This window comes from Hyaena hyaena, unplaced genomic scaffold, assembly GCF_003009895.1.
Source record: "Hyaena hyaena isolate Hyena2069 unplaced genomic scaffold, ASM300989v1 scaffold_27, whole genome shotgun sequence".
Taxonomy (NCBI): Eukaryota; Metazoa; Chordata; class Mammalia; order Carnivora; family Hyaenidae; genus Hyaena; species Hyaena hyaena.
The window spans coordinates 3,030,017-3,044,757 of record NW_024080659.1 but is presented as its reverse complement, the minus strand read 5'-3'; the positions used below and the strand labels follow the sequence as shown (position 1 = coordinate 3,044,757).

General features: G+C 37.7%; 1 protein-coding gene and 1 pseudogene across 14 annotated transcripts in view; one reads left to right on the top strand and one right to left on the bottom strand.

Annotated features, from left to right (window-relative positions):
- Positions 1-14,741, top strand: part of NCOR1 (nuclear receptor corepressor 1) — a 158,206-nt gene that overhangs the window by 43,251 nt on the left and 100,214 nt on the right. For all 14 annotated transcript variants that reach the window (XM_039227337.1, XM_039227336.1, XM_039227339.1 and 11 more), the window contains exons 5-6: positions 5,121-5,303; positions 13,303-13,416. In XM_039227337.1, the coding sequence (XP_039083268.1) occupies positions 5,121-5,303; positions 13,303-13,416 (297 nt within the window). The remainder of the gene's footprint in view (positions 1-5,120; positions 5,304-13,302; positions 13,417-14,741) is intronic.
- Positions 7,518-8,391, bottom strand: LOC120228743 (annotated as a pseudogene).

Below are 14,741 nucleotides of genomic sequence, written 5' to 3'. Positions count from 1 at the left end.
TTCTAAAGTCAGTACGTTTGCCTTTTTGGTAAATGAAAACAATCTCTGGGGACTGCTATAAAGAAAAATTGCTACTGACTCGCTCTCATGCATTTTTGCCCTGGCTTGTGGGGCTGTACACCGTGGCCAGTGGTTCTCGAGAAAACCACAGTTTTGTTAAATTTAAATTAAATTGAAGAGAATCCCCTTCAATGCAGTTGCAGTTTATTAACTTGCTGTATAGGAGAAAAGGCATTTTAGGTGAGGTTTGTCTGTGCTTATAATTTTGATAAAGAAAAATAAAGTTTTCTTATAATTTCTGTAAAAAGTAGTTTCTTTAGAAAACTTGCAAACACAGACGAAAAAAGTTACCTATGGTTCTCGAGGTTGTAGAGAAATACGTACTTCTCATATAGAGCTATGTTTTGTGACGTTTTGAACAAAGTATATTGTGAATTTATGAGAAGGTTCTATTAAGATCAAATATCTTTTCCTCCTGTGTTCTTGTTACTTGCCTTTTGTGAAATGCATGTTTGTGCATTATGCCCTTATTTTGTTGCTGAGTTTTTTAATTTATTTTTATTTTATTTTATTTTATTTTATTTTATTATTTTTTTTTTAAATATTTTTATTTATTTCTAGGAAAGAGAGAGACAGCGTGAGCAGGGGAGGGTCAGAGAGAGAGGGAGTCACAGACTGAAGCAGGCTCCAGGCTCCGAGCTGTCAGCACAGAGCCCGATGTGGGGCTCGAACCCACGAACCATGAGATCATGACCTGAGCTGACGTCGGACGCCTAACCAACTGAGCCACACAGGCGCCCCTGAGTTTTGTTTTTTTTTTAACTATGTATTTTGTTTACCATTAAATCTGCAGATTAGGAAGTACCTGGCACTTAGTAGGTACTGAATAAATATTGGTCTTAGAATAAACTAATTTTTTTTTTTTTACAAATAGTTTAATAAACTAATTTTTTTATACTCTTTAAACAGTGTAGTGTTAACCCTTTTACTGTCCCCATCCCCCTTCCCATTTTGTTGGTAAATCTTTCTTCCACAATGTTCGTTTATTTTTTGGCTAATGGCCCTTTCCATCCTGATAGCAGATAAATAAGTACGCACACATTTTCTTTCACTTTTTATGCAGCAAAAAGTGATTTGAGAGATAGTGAATGTGACTGCAATTTGTTTTCAAATAGTTCTGCCAAAAAAAAGGTGTGTGGATATGTTTATAGAAAAAGCAAAAATAGTAAAATGTTGAGTAGGGAGGGTGAAGGGTAAATGCTGTTCTTTGAACTTTTATGTAAATTTGAAAATTTACAAAATGTTAGGATAGGCGGGGAAAGCCCTTTGTGATCACCTAGAAATGAGCTCAACTTCTGGGATTTTTGAGGCCTGCCTCTTTGTGTGAAATATATGTGTTCTGGTCTGTGGGTTTATAAGAAATGTTTTGCAGCATTAGCAACAAAAGGAAAAATACAAAGAATGAAAGTCTTCTTTTAAGAATTTATTCAAGGCTGAATAAATCACTACAAACGTTATTCATAGCTGTGGAATTTTTTAGCAGAAAGGGCTCTTAAAGTCTCATTCATTAAAATGTGACGTGTTGGATCACAGTACAGAATGAACAACAAAATCAGCCTAAAGAACATGTCATTGCTCTAATAAACCAAGGGATAAGCTACGTGTGTGACAAATTACTTTGTATCATTTATGAAATATTAAGTAACTACTAAAAGTACAGTTGCAAACTTACACGAAAAGCAGCTCATGACACACTTAGGCAAAAATAAAGTTGTAAACGATGTACAAAGTGAACACATTAAAATACCCACCCAACTTTCACAAAGTTAGCAATTTCTAACTGGTGAGGCTGTAAAGTAACTTTCTCCTTCATGCTTGTCTAATTCTTCTAAAAAAGATACAAGTGAGCTTGACAACATTAAGAAAAACCCCAAAACTAACATACTAATTCTTTCAAAATCCCAACTTCTAAAAAAAAAGTCACGGTTTACAGATTGGGGTGGGGGAAAGCAGGACAAGGAGTCAGGGGTCAGGGATTTTCATTCCAATTCAGGAGACACAACCTAGGTCGCTTAATTTTGCTTAATATCTGTTTTCTCTTATTCCTGACAGCAGAAGGCAGGGTGTAGTTGCCCAATTAGTGCTATCACTCTTGCTAAGGCCACAGATTCTGTTGTTTTTTTAAAAAAAAATCATTGTTAGTCTGGTAAAATTTTAACTTGCATTTATTTTCTTTTTAGTAAAATTTACATTTTTCATTTGTTTATTGGTTATTCATTTTTTCCTATTTTATAAATTATTTTTCCTATCTGTTCAGTTTCATGTTGGTCTGTTTTTGATTTTATATTGAGTTTTGAGTTGACATTTTGGAAATGATTTTTCTCATTTGCTTTTAAATTTGTTATTGCTATCTTGATAAACAGAAGATTGTTTTAATCCATCAGTCTTTATTTTTTTTTAATTAGTATCTTTCGCTTGTTGGCTTTTCTGAGCCCAGGATAGCATGAATACTGTTTGGTTTGTTTGAGGCTTGTGATTTGCTAATAAAGCTCATGTAAATGTTTGCTCTTAATTTGGCTTTTATTGTGATGTAAGATATGAGGTAGGAGTCTAACTTTCTTTCCTCAAAATTGCTATCATTATGTTCCAACACCAGATTATAAACTCCATGAAGGCGAGTGTCATGTCTGTTTTGTTCACCCCTCTACCTAGTGCCTGTCACATAGGAGACCCTTAAGGAATTGTTTTGTTGTTAAATGTTTTAACTAGAAGGCAAGTCTGGGGAAAATAGTGCTTTGTACTAGTAGTTTTTAACGCATGCATCAGATCACCTGAGAAACTTTTGCAAAGTCTGTGTTTGAAATATCTGTTTTGCTGTTTTACTGTTCTGTAACACACATGAACTCATTTGCATATGGCAGGAGAATGTATTGATAAAACATGGAGGTATCAGTGGTTCATAAATGATTTTTTTCTGCACGTTAATGTTTCAAAAGCTCTCAGGATCAAGCTGTCCTATTAATTAAAAGAAGTAGCCTTCATGATGTCTGAAGACCTTAAGAAGATTTGAAAATTATTGCATTCAAGAACTGTTCTGCTTTTCAGTATTAAGCAGATTCAAGTGTCAAAAAGAAAACGTGAAGATAATATCGCCTATGTTTTTCTCTGCATTTTTTGTTTTTAAAGGTTGATAAAGATGGTTATACCCTGAGTTGTGTTTTTTAGTTTTTTATCTTTTTAATGTTTATTTATTTTGAGAGAGAAAGAGGGAGAGAGAGCAGGGGAGGGGCAGAGAGAGAGGGAGAGAGAATCCCAGACAGGCTCCTTGCTAACAGCGCAGAGCCTGATGCACAGGGCTCAAACTCACAAGCCATGAGATCATGACCTGAGCTGCAATCAGGAGTCAGATGCCGACCAGCTGAGTCACCCAGGTGCCCCTGTATTTTTTATTTTGATGAAACATTATTTTCTGTTAGAAGCAAATGCCTTCAAGGATTTACATCTAAACAGCAGAAGTGTGAACTTCAGAGTTTGAAGCTAGCGAAGACTGACTGTAGGCTGATTGCACATGACACTGGGGCTTTATTATATTATTATTTCTATTAGGATTGTTACTGTTTTTTTTTTTTTTTAATGCTCTGTATGCAGAGTTGTACAGGTTTTAAGTAATAGCCATAATCCTATTTTCTCTGGAAGTCTTTTTTTTTTTAAGTTTATTTATCTATTTTGAGAGAGAGAGAGAGAGCATGTGTGATAGGGGAGGGGCAGATAGAGAGGGGGACAGAGGATCTGAAATAGATCTGTGCTGACAGCAGCAAGTCTGATGTGGGACTCGAACTCATGAACTGTGAGATCATGACCTAAGTTGAAGTTGGATGCTTAACTGTCTGGGCCTCCCAGGGGCCGCACCCTCTCCCCCCCACCCCCCACCCCAGGGTCTTATATTTAGCATTTACTATCACAGAATATGAGGGGTTTTTTTTCAGTAATATACATATTTTAGCTGAAAATCTCTTGTTCCAAGTTGTTTTGGAACAAGTATCCAAGTATAGTTATATGCATTCTTTGTTAGAAATACTGATTTCTCACAGTTACATAGTCATTATTTAATACATTTAGGACTGTATTGTCCTATGAACTATGCTCATTCTAGGCTTCTTAAAGCCTGAAGAAAACAAGTGCTTTAAACTAAAATTTACCTTTGGGGCACCTCGGTGGCTCTGTCGGTTAAGCGTCCAGCTCTTCACCTCAGCTCAGATCTTGATCTCTGGGTAGTGAGCTCAAGCCCCTTGTTGGGCTCCATGCTGGGCACAGGGTCTACTTAAAAAAAAAAAATTCATCTGCTTTACAGTATTGCTTATATCTTCACCTTAGCCTGGAAATTAACAGATGATGTATGTGTGTGTGTGTGTGTCTGTGTGTGTGTGGGTGTCTGCGTGTTGACAAGGTGGTTGGTTTTGGGTGGAGGGGCTTTCATTCTGATTGGAGGTGGAATGGAATGACATATTTGGTTTCCTCGAGGTTGTGTGTGCTGTCGCGTGGGCAGATCTACTTGCCCTTTAGAAGGACGGGCCTAGGTGGTAGTAGCAACAAAAGTTCCTAGGTCATTTCTCTGTCTTCCTATCTCATTATTGGCCCTTGGGAAGGCTGAAAACCTTTTGTTAGGAACGCTTGGCCATATCATAGCTGTTAAGCAGGATGGACACACAGCTTTTACATGGAGTTTACGATTTTTCCCGCCTTGTGAAGTTCCATTGTAAGGAAATGGTTAAGAAACGGTACCTTCCTTTTTCATGATTGCATTAGTATTACCCCAGATGTTCGCCACAGTCTCAGTATCGTTCCATTAAAGGCTGTTCAGCCTTTTTGCCACCTCCTTCTAAATAGCTTTCAGGATGTTCAGAATAGTGAATGATCCGTGCAGACCCTGAAAATGGCATAAACATCAGTGGAGTGGAGTGTGTGTGTGCAGGTATGAAAATTGCTACCGTAAGACACCAGACAGGGAAATAGCCTTTATGGCTCCGCTAGGTTTAAAATGGACTTTTTCAGGTGAGAATCTTGACGTTAATATTGGCTATTAGTGAGGAATAAACTGTTCTTGATTTTCTTCCCTAAAGGATCCAGCATTTGGAGGCAAACATGAAGCTCCATCCTCTCCAATCTCTGGGCAACCATGTGGAGATGATCAGAATGCTTCCCCTTCAAAACTTTCAAAGGAAGAGTTAATACAGAGTATGGATCGTGTAGATCGAGAAATTGCAAAAGTAGAACAGCAGATCCTTAAACTGAAAAAGAAGCAAGTAAGTGTTTGATTTTACTGATATTTTATCGATATACTAAGAAGATATGTTTGTCTTTCTAAAAAAGATAATGTTGAATTTTCCATAGTTTTCAACTTTATGTGAGTGGAATCAAGCTTTTTTTTTTGCTTTTAAGTTTCCTTCATTGCATCCACTCATGTCCCCCGCCATGTTGTCTGTGTGATTACAGACAGCAGGACTTGTTTGTCCATTCTATTTTTAATGTTATTGGATGAGTCGCTTCTAGTTTGTTGCTATTTCAGTACAGCGGTGCTGTGTTTTTGGTTCACGTATGCACAGATTTTCACGGGCACGCACCCAGGAATGGCATTGCTTGGCTCGAGACTGTGCCCATCTCTGAGTGTATTAGATGATGCCCAGTGTGCTAACACGGCAGTACCATTGGCGCCCTGTACAGGCTCCAGTTTGTGCAAACGCTTGTCTTCACCCGATGAGTTTTTCGCAGTTGGATGTGAAATAGTTCTCACTGAGGCTTTAATTTGCATGTCCTTGTTTAGGAATGAGAGCTTCTTTTCATTTATCTCTGGGTTCTTGCTGTTCCTTATATGGACTGTTATTTTGACATTTTCTTAATTCTAGTATTTCCTAAAGTCTCTTGTCAGTTAATGTATATGGCAGCTACCTCCTCATTTGTGGCCTGGCATTTTGCTTTTTGGGGATGGGAGGATGGAGGATTCTTTTTCTTTTTTGATACTGAAGTTAAAAAATTCACAGAGCATAATATTTATCCTTTTAAAGTATACAGTTCAGTGGCTTTTAACCTATTTATAAAGTTGTGCAACTGTCACTACTATGTAATTCCAGAACATTCTTATCACTTCAAAAAGAAACCACATATCTGTTAGTAGTGATTCCACCTCCCCCTCTCCCTGGCACCTGGCAGCCACTAACATGCTGTCTGTATGGATTTTTATCTGGACATTACGGGTAAATAGAATCCTGTAACATGTGTGACTTTTTCCTCTTTGGTGCTTTCATTTAGCATGTTTTCAAGATTCATCCATGTTCCGTCCTGTATTAGTACTCCATTCCTTTTTATGGCGGAATAAAACTCCATTTCATGGATATGATGTACTGTTTATTCATTTACCAGGCGATGGACACTTGGGTCACGCTCACATTCTGGCTGCTATTGGCTGTTAGGAATACTGCCGCCATGACATTTGTGTGCAAGTTTTTGTGTGGACATGTCTCTTTCCGTTCTCTTGGGTATATACCCAGAGTGAAATTGCTAGGTCCTTTGGTAAATCTGTGTTTGAATTTTTGAGGAACTGCGAGAATGTTTTCCAAAGTGGGCTGCACCATTTTACATCCCCACCAGCAGTACATGAGGGAGGGCTCCACTCGCTCTACTTAAGTGGCAACACTTTTTTTTTTTTTTTTTTAAATAGTCATCCCAGTAAGTGTTATGGTTTTGATTTTAATTTCTTTAATGATTGGGTGCCTGGGTGGCTCAGTTGGTTAAGCGTCCGACTTTGGCTCAGGTCATGAGCTCACAGTTCATGGGTTCGAGCCCCGCGTCAGGCTCTGTGCTGACAGCTGGCTCAGAGCCTGGAGCCTGCTTCGGATTCTGTGTCTCCCTCTCTCTCTCTGACCCTCCCCCTCCTCACGCTGTCTCTCTCTCTCTCAAGTGTTTTAATTTTCTTAATGATTAATGGCAGATGTCCTTCATGTGCTCGTTGGCCTTTTGTATATTTTCTTTAGAGAAATATCCAGATTCTTCCCCCATTTTGTAGTGGGGTTATCTTTTTATGGTTGAGTTATAAGAGTTCTTTATGTATCGGGGATACTCAGATAATGTGATTTTGCAGATATTTTCTCTCGTTCTGTGAGTTGTCTTTTCACTTTCCTCATAGTATCCTTTGCTTTAAAAAAGGTTTTTTACCCCCCTCTTACTTGGCTCATTTAAGTATTTAATTGAGCAGCTAGAGAGATACAAAAGGTGAATAAAACATGGTCAAAGAGCCGAGTCAAATGCACAAGTCCCAGAAAGCAAAGAATAAGGTGGTGCTTTGGGAAATCAGGAGGGAGATAGCTTCCAGCATGGAAGGGGGGTGTGGGTGGGTGGCAAACTGGGAACAGGGATTGAAATTAAAATAGAAAACTTTCGTCTAGATTGTTGATTCTCAGTAGAGACTATATTTGTCTCTCTTTTTCCTCTCCCCATCTTTGGGCTTAATTTACCAAGACCATTCAGCAAGCTTTTTCTAGACTTGCTTGCATTTTTGCTTTAATGCCTTCTACAGAAATAGATCCTTTTGCTGTTTTAAGACTTTTTCCCTCTTTTTTTTTTTTTTTTTTGGATTCGTGACCTTTTGATCTTGGTATTAATGGTTTTGAGTCTTTTCCATCCTGGTTTGATGTTTTTGAGCCTTGTAGGCTAGAGTATTGAGTATAGATTTCTTTGCTGGCGCTTTTTCCTCAGCTTCCTCATCCTCATCTGCCAGCTTCACTTTTTTTTGGTGGAAACTTGCTGTGACTTACAGGGGTAGATCACTTTCCAGATAGACTTAGGGATTTCACACTTTCATCTCCTTGGTCTTCCTCCAGAGCTACGAGGTGCTGTCCACATGCACAGGCCCTGAACCACATTTAGATCACAGGTGGTGTTATTTCAAAGCCCCCAAGGGAAACTATTGGCTGTACAGATGTTTTCAAAGTTGCAGTGTTACTTTAATTGGATTGCCTTCATAATTGCCTCTCCCTCAACAACGTGCAATTCATCTTTTGCATCAGCTCCCAAACTGACCATTCTTAAAGGTAGCTGGTGCTCATTTTCATCATTATCCATTTTAAAGTGATAATCTTTGGCCTTCTCTGGCCTCAGAACTGAAAAGATATTTCTGGGGCCTCACGGGGTTCGTGTCTGTGCCCACTGAATCTTCTGTGGGGTGGGACTCTTGTGTGCAGAAGAGGGCGACTGGAGAGAAATGATTCCTGTTCCAGGGAACAGCCGTGTAGGACTGAGTCAACACCAGGGCCAAACGTTTTTAATTGTGATGAAGCCCAATTTATTTTTTCTTTCATTACCTGAGATTTTGGTGTCCTGTCTAAGAAACTGCTGCATAATCTAAGGTCCCGTGAGGGTTTATGCCTTTTTTTCCTCTGTAAATTTTATTGTTTTAACTGTGATATATAGGTCTTTGAACCTAATGATGTTTTTTGGTGAACAGAATTTGTTTAGATTTTATAGGAGACTTTCCTGGAATCCTGAAAACAGTTGACTATTTGTCTTTTTAAAATCTTCATAGTTTTGCATTTTACATTATTCTGAATTCACCAGAAATTGAGTTTTTAATATCTGTCTCAAGGTGTGGGTCACATTCATTCTGCTACCTATGGATAATTAATTGCAAAGTTCATCCTTTCCCAACTGTTCTACAATTTTAGCTCTATTATAATTCAAGTTTGCGTCTATAGATGTGTTGATTTCTGGGCTTTGAAAATTCTTATTTATTGCCCTTTTGTGGTATTCATGCAGAAATACAGTATATATTCTCCTAATAACTAGAGCTTTATAATAATTCTTTTTTTCCAGTGAGGTAAGCCCCACTTCTAAAGGCATGTTTTAGCTATTTAAAATTTTTTAAAATCTCATGTAACTTTTAGATTCTCTAAAACATCTTTCTGGAATTTTCATTGGAATCATATGGAGTACAGAGATCAATTTGGGAAGGATGAATTCTTTATGTCATTGAGTCTTCCATCCATGAATATGGTGTATCCATTTATTTAGGAGGTCTTTCATGTTTTATTACCCTCTGTCCATAAATAATCTCTATGCCTTTTATTTAAAAACAATAGGCACTTTATATTTTTGATGCTCTTATTAATAATGTCTTTTTAGGGGCGCCTGGGTGGCTTAGTCGGTTAAGCGTCCGACTTTCGCTTAGGTCATGATCTCGCAGTTCGTGGGTTCGAGCCCCGCGTCTCGGGCTCTGGGCTGACTGCCAGGTCAGAGCCTGGAGCCTGTTTCAGTCTGTGACTCCCTCTCTCTCTGACCCTCCCCTGCTCACGCTGTCTCTCTTTCTCTCTCCTAGAAATAAATAAAAACATTAAAAAAAATTAAAAAAAAAATAATGTCTTTTTAAAAATTATATTTTTTGTTACATTTGACATTTTTTATAGACCAGGAGTCTCCCTAAATTATCCTTTTATTGCTAATTTCTCATTTGTAAATTCTTTTGGGCTTTTTAATTTTTTTTAAATTTATTTCTGAGAGAGAGAGACAGCGTGAGCAGGGGAGGGTCAGAGAGAGAGGGAGACACAGAATCCGAAGCAGGCTCCAGGCTCTGAGCTGTCAGCACAGAGCCCGACGCGGGGCTCAAACCCACGAACCATGAGCTCATGACCTGAGCCAAAGTCAGACACTTAACTGACTGAGCCACCCGGGCACCCCTAAAGTTTATTATTCTTACACAGGCAGAGAGAGTGCGACTGGGGGGGGGTCAGAGAAAGAGGGAGAACCTCAAGCAGGCTCTGCACCATCAGCGCAAAGCCAGTGTGGGGCTCGAACTCAGAAACAGAGATCATGACCTGAGCTGAAATCAAGAGCTGAACACTTAACCACTGAGCCATTCAGGTGCCCCCCTCCCCGCCCAGTTCTCAGTTTTTATCCTGTGTATTTTCAGCCTTTTATTTTAGGTTTATTCAAGTTCATAGTTGTTACTTTCCTGGTCAGTGAAACCTTTTATTATAAGGCAATGACATTCTATCTCTTGTAATGCTTTTTACTGGAAAATTTGTTCTGCCTGATACTGACATAATTAGATCAGCATTCTTTTGGTTGATAGTTTATCTTTTTTCTTCCCTTTACTTTCTGTGCTTTTACATTTAAGATATAGCTCTTATATAGGTATATACCTAAAGTTTGGTTTCTATCCAATCTGACAACCTGTCTTTCCGCAGGATAATTTAGTTCTTTTAACCTGATTATAATGATTGGCAGTATCTCAGTTGTTTTTATTAATGGTTGCCCTTTCCTTTTTTATGGTATTTTTGTTTTTTCCAAACCTTATATTGGATTGATTATTTGTCTGACTACATTTTCTTCTATTCCACTAGTTTGGATTTGATACGCTATTTTCTTGTTTATAATGGTTCCCCTTAAATTTATCAGCCCTTTCAACTTGAAGCCTAAAATTAAATTGGTATCCTAATCATACTCTTGAGAAGTAAGAGGGCATAAAACTTCTTGATTTCTTTCTGTTTTCTCACAACTTTTATGGTACTTTTGCCATTTTTTCCCTAGTTTTTTCTTGTTTTATTTCAACCACTGAAGACATTATTTTATACAGTCAGTGTTCATTTAGGTTTACCCACATATCTGTCATCTTATTTGCTCAGCATTCCTCCTTGCCAGAGAGATCTTCCATTTGGGGGTATATGTTTCTGCTTAAAGAACATCCTGTAGAATTTCCTTTAGTGAGGATCCATCAGTTGGCAAATTCAGTATTTAGTTGTTGAGACTTAAATGTCTTTTATTTATGCCTGTTTATTGAAAGATATTTTTATTTGGCATATGATTCTTTGGTACCACCACTCTGTCTTCTGGCTTCCACTCTAAGACATTGGCCCTCAGTCTAAGTTTTATTCTTTTGTGGATGGTCTGAATTTTTTCTCTGGCTGCCGTCAGTATCTTTGTTTGCTGTTGTTTTTACTATGATGTATTAGGAGTGGGTTTTTGCTTTTATTTTTATTTATTTATTTACTTTTTGAGAAGGGGGGGTGAGAGAGGTGGGGGGGAGAGAATATTAAGCAGGCTCCATGCCCAGCGGGGAGCCGTACACAGGGCTAGATTTGATGACCAACTGTGAGATCATGACCTGAGCTGAAATCAAGAGCCAGATGCTTAACCTACTGTCCAGCTGAAGATTTACTGGGCTTCTTGAATGTGTTAGTTTTTAATCTGTTCTGGAAGATTCTAATTCATAATCTTTTTTTTTTTTTAACAAAATTGTTTCCTATAGTTTCTTTGTTCTCTTCTCAGATTCCTGTTAGATATAACATCTTACCCTCTTGTCTTCCATGTCTTTTTATTGTTTTTTTCTTTCCCAGTTGGTTGTTGCTTTGGGCTTTACTGTGGGCGGTTTCTTCATTTCTGTTTTGTAGTTTGCATTTCTCTTTTCAGTTATATCTAATCTGTCAAATATATATTTAGTTTCACTGATGTTTTTATTGCTGGAATTTCTCTTAGGCTAATTTTTAAATCTCATGGAAAAAAGATTACCTTTCTTTAAAATGTTGAGCAGGCTTATTTATTGAGTCCTATTAAATTTATAATAATATGTCTGACGGTTCTTTTAACTCTTAGTGGGTCTGATTCTGCGAGTTGGTCTGATCTGGTCTCGTCTTTAGTTTCTTCACTTGTAAAATGGCAATAATATAGCTAATAACACTAGCTACCTTATGTGATGGTTGTGATGATGAATATATTGTTTAATATGTGGCATATAGTAAATGCTCAATGATGTGTAACCGATTATAATAATTAAAAATAACAAAATATATTGCATGACCATTATGAGATGTACAGGAACTATACATTTTACTGAGAAATATAAACAACTTGAGTAAATAAAGAAACCTACCATAGATGCATAGAAACATAGTATTCATAAATGTTAACTTATAGTGTTAATATCATTAACACATAATTGTATATGTTCTATACAATTCAAAAATTCCAACTAAATATTTTAAATTTGCAAAATTATTGTAAACTTCATGTAAAAGAACAAATTAAATGAGGAAAAGTTTGTTTGAATTTTTTGTTTCATTTGTTTTTAGTCTTTCTGTTACAATGGTTTTATCCCAGGACTACTTCAGTTCTAAGAACAAAATGCAATTTCTGGAAGTTGGTTTATGCCTTTCTCCATACCTACTTAACAGGGACCCTCAAGGAAGGCTTCTGAGCAAAGCTAAGAGAATGGTTGAAGAACTCAACCCCATAAAAATAATTTCACAACTCCAAATATCTGTCTTTAGCGTATACAGATAGCCGCTTGCCAAAGCACTTTGAATTCTAAGGTGGAAGTGGTCATTGAAGCTTGTCTCTTGGAGGAATTTTATCCTTAGGTTGGGTGTGATCTGACCTATTTGATTAGGTGTCTTGATTCTCAGTCTTAGAAACTTATATTCACAGGACTATTTCTCGAGCATTTACTATGTATCAGGCTCTGGCTTAAGTGTTGAAAGATAAAAAGCAGTGAACTGACCAAAGTCTCTGCTTGCTTGAGTAATAATAGTTGGTAATGTTTACTGACTCTTTATAGTTGTGATGCGCTATATTGAGTTATTTAATCTTCTCCAAAGTCTATGTGATAGATAGGATTAGTGTTTCTGCTTATGTATGAGTGGTTTATATACTTGTTCAGGATTGAAATAAGACCTAGAAAGGATCCTAGGGTCACATTGCTCGTAAAGAGTGACCTGAAGGCTCAAACCCAGGCAGCGTAATGCAGATAGCTTGCTGTTTTGTAATTGTATCCAAACTTGTAGTTTTGCCAGCGCCTCTTGGCTGCAAAACATACAGGCTGGCGGGGGGGCTGAGCATGGTGCTGTTCTGAGTTGAGGATTATCTGTAAGTGCTGTGCTGCACTATCTTCTGATCAGACCTCAGCACATATGTGGACCTATGACATACAAACGTGTTTTTGCCTGTGCTACAGAAGCTCATTGTGATGGAAGTATCTGGGGTGGCTTCATAGGTTGAGTTTCTCTTGTTTTGCTTTAAATTTATCAGAATTCAAATATAAAAGGATTTCTCTGTCTAATGATTATGTTACATAGTTCTCAGTCAAAATAAATCTGATTGGATTTGTTAGAACTCTTGGGTCCATTAGACCCTAGTAGATTAAGAGATTACCCTATAGAATTAGCAAAACATTGCTCAGTAGCGTGTGTTATCTCTGGCGATTAATTACTGGTAGGGGTGACGTGCATCAGATGCCTGATTCTTTCTTTCTGGGTCTCTTAGCAACAGCTCGAAGAAGAAGCAGCTAAGCCTCCCGAGCCTGAGAAGCCCGTGTCCCCTCCTCCTGTGGAGCAGAAACACCGCAGTATTGTCCAAATTATTTATGACGAGAATCGGGTAAGCTCATGCCTTTTCTTACGGCACACAGGCCTTTAAAAGTGCTTGACTCTGTCTTGTAAAATTATCCTTGTGTTCTGTGGTAATGTTAATTGGATTAAAACCTGATTTCTGTTGTAATTTTTAATGTTCTTAAACTTTGACTAAAGCTTGATGTTTTTTCCTTACAGATCAGTTGATAGCTGTGTCATAAATTAATCTTTATATATAAATTTTGTATATAAAATATATAATTTATATATTATATTGCATAAATATTAATGGGAATATAATTTTACCAACTAAGTCTCTCTCCTACCTTACAAAATTGGCAAGCAAGTTTGTAGCGCATAATGCAAAACAAGGCATTATTCTGTCGGTTTTCACTCTGTAAGGGACATTTGATGCCAACTACTGACACCATCCCATTAGAGACGGGCCATTGGATATGGAAATAATGTGCATTATCAGCTTTGGAATTGACAGCTGGGCTGTAGTTTGAGTCTTAGTTATAAAGCGTGAGGCCATTGACTTATAGGTAGACTTTGTTTGCTATTTAAAAAAAAAAATGTCTTCTTTCATATTCATAATTAAAAGCGTTCATTGATTTAGGAAAGCCAGGCCTCAATTCTATGAGTAATTTTGTGATGTTGAAGTTAGTTTGTGGCTGGAATCCAGCCCAGAAAACTAGCAGTTAAATGGAAATTGATTTCACCTTAATATAAAGCAAACTTTCCAGTACAGCTGCTTAACACTGGGCTTCCAGAAGTTCCCAGTCTAAAAAGGAATATGATTCAAGTACTACGGGAGAGAATCAACTTGTAAGCTAAAGACGATCACGAGGTTGAAGTTGAGATTGTTGTTTCAGTTGATTTTGTAGTGAGTGGAGTGATCATGATCAGTATGTTTTATACAGGTAGCCTGTACCTTTATAATAGCCCAGGTTCTAAAGGAGATTGGCCTTAAGGGCACCTGTGAATTGTTACATAAACATTTATAAGAATGATCTTAGACCTAGATAAACACGTATGTGTGAATATTAGATGGGAACCTGAAAGTCATCAGATATCTAATGCTTGGGATGATGGTTAAGTGTCACAGGCAGGTAAAAACAGGGCAATTTATATTATTTTCTTGGCTGGGTTCAGAATGAGTCCAGTTTATTGAACGGACAGAGCAGTCTCCTTGAAGAGCTGTTTGAGTATCTGTCCAAAGAGGATGAATGGCAGTAAGTAGAGTGAGTGATAAGGGCAGCCTCCTGTGTTGCCTAAAGGGGCAGTGACTCTGGTCAAGCAAGATGTGGCCCAAGGTTGACAGGTGCGCCCTTGTTTAAAGAAAGCAGAGAA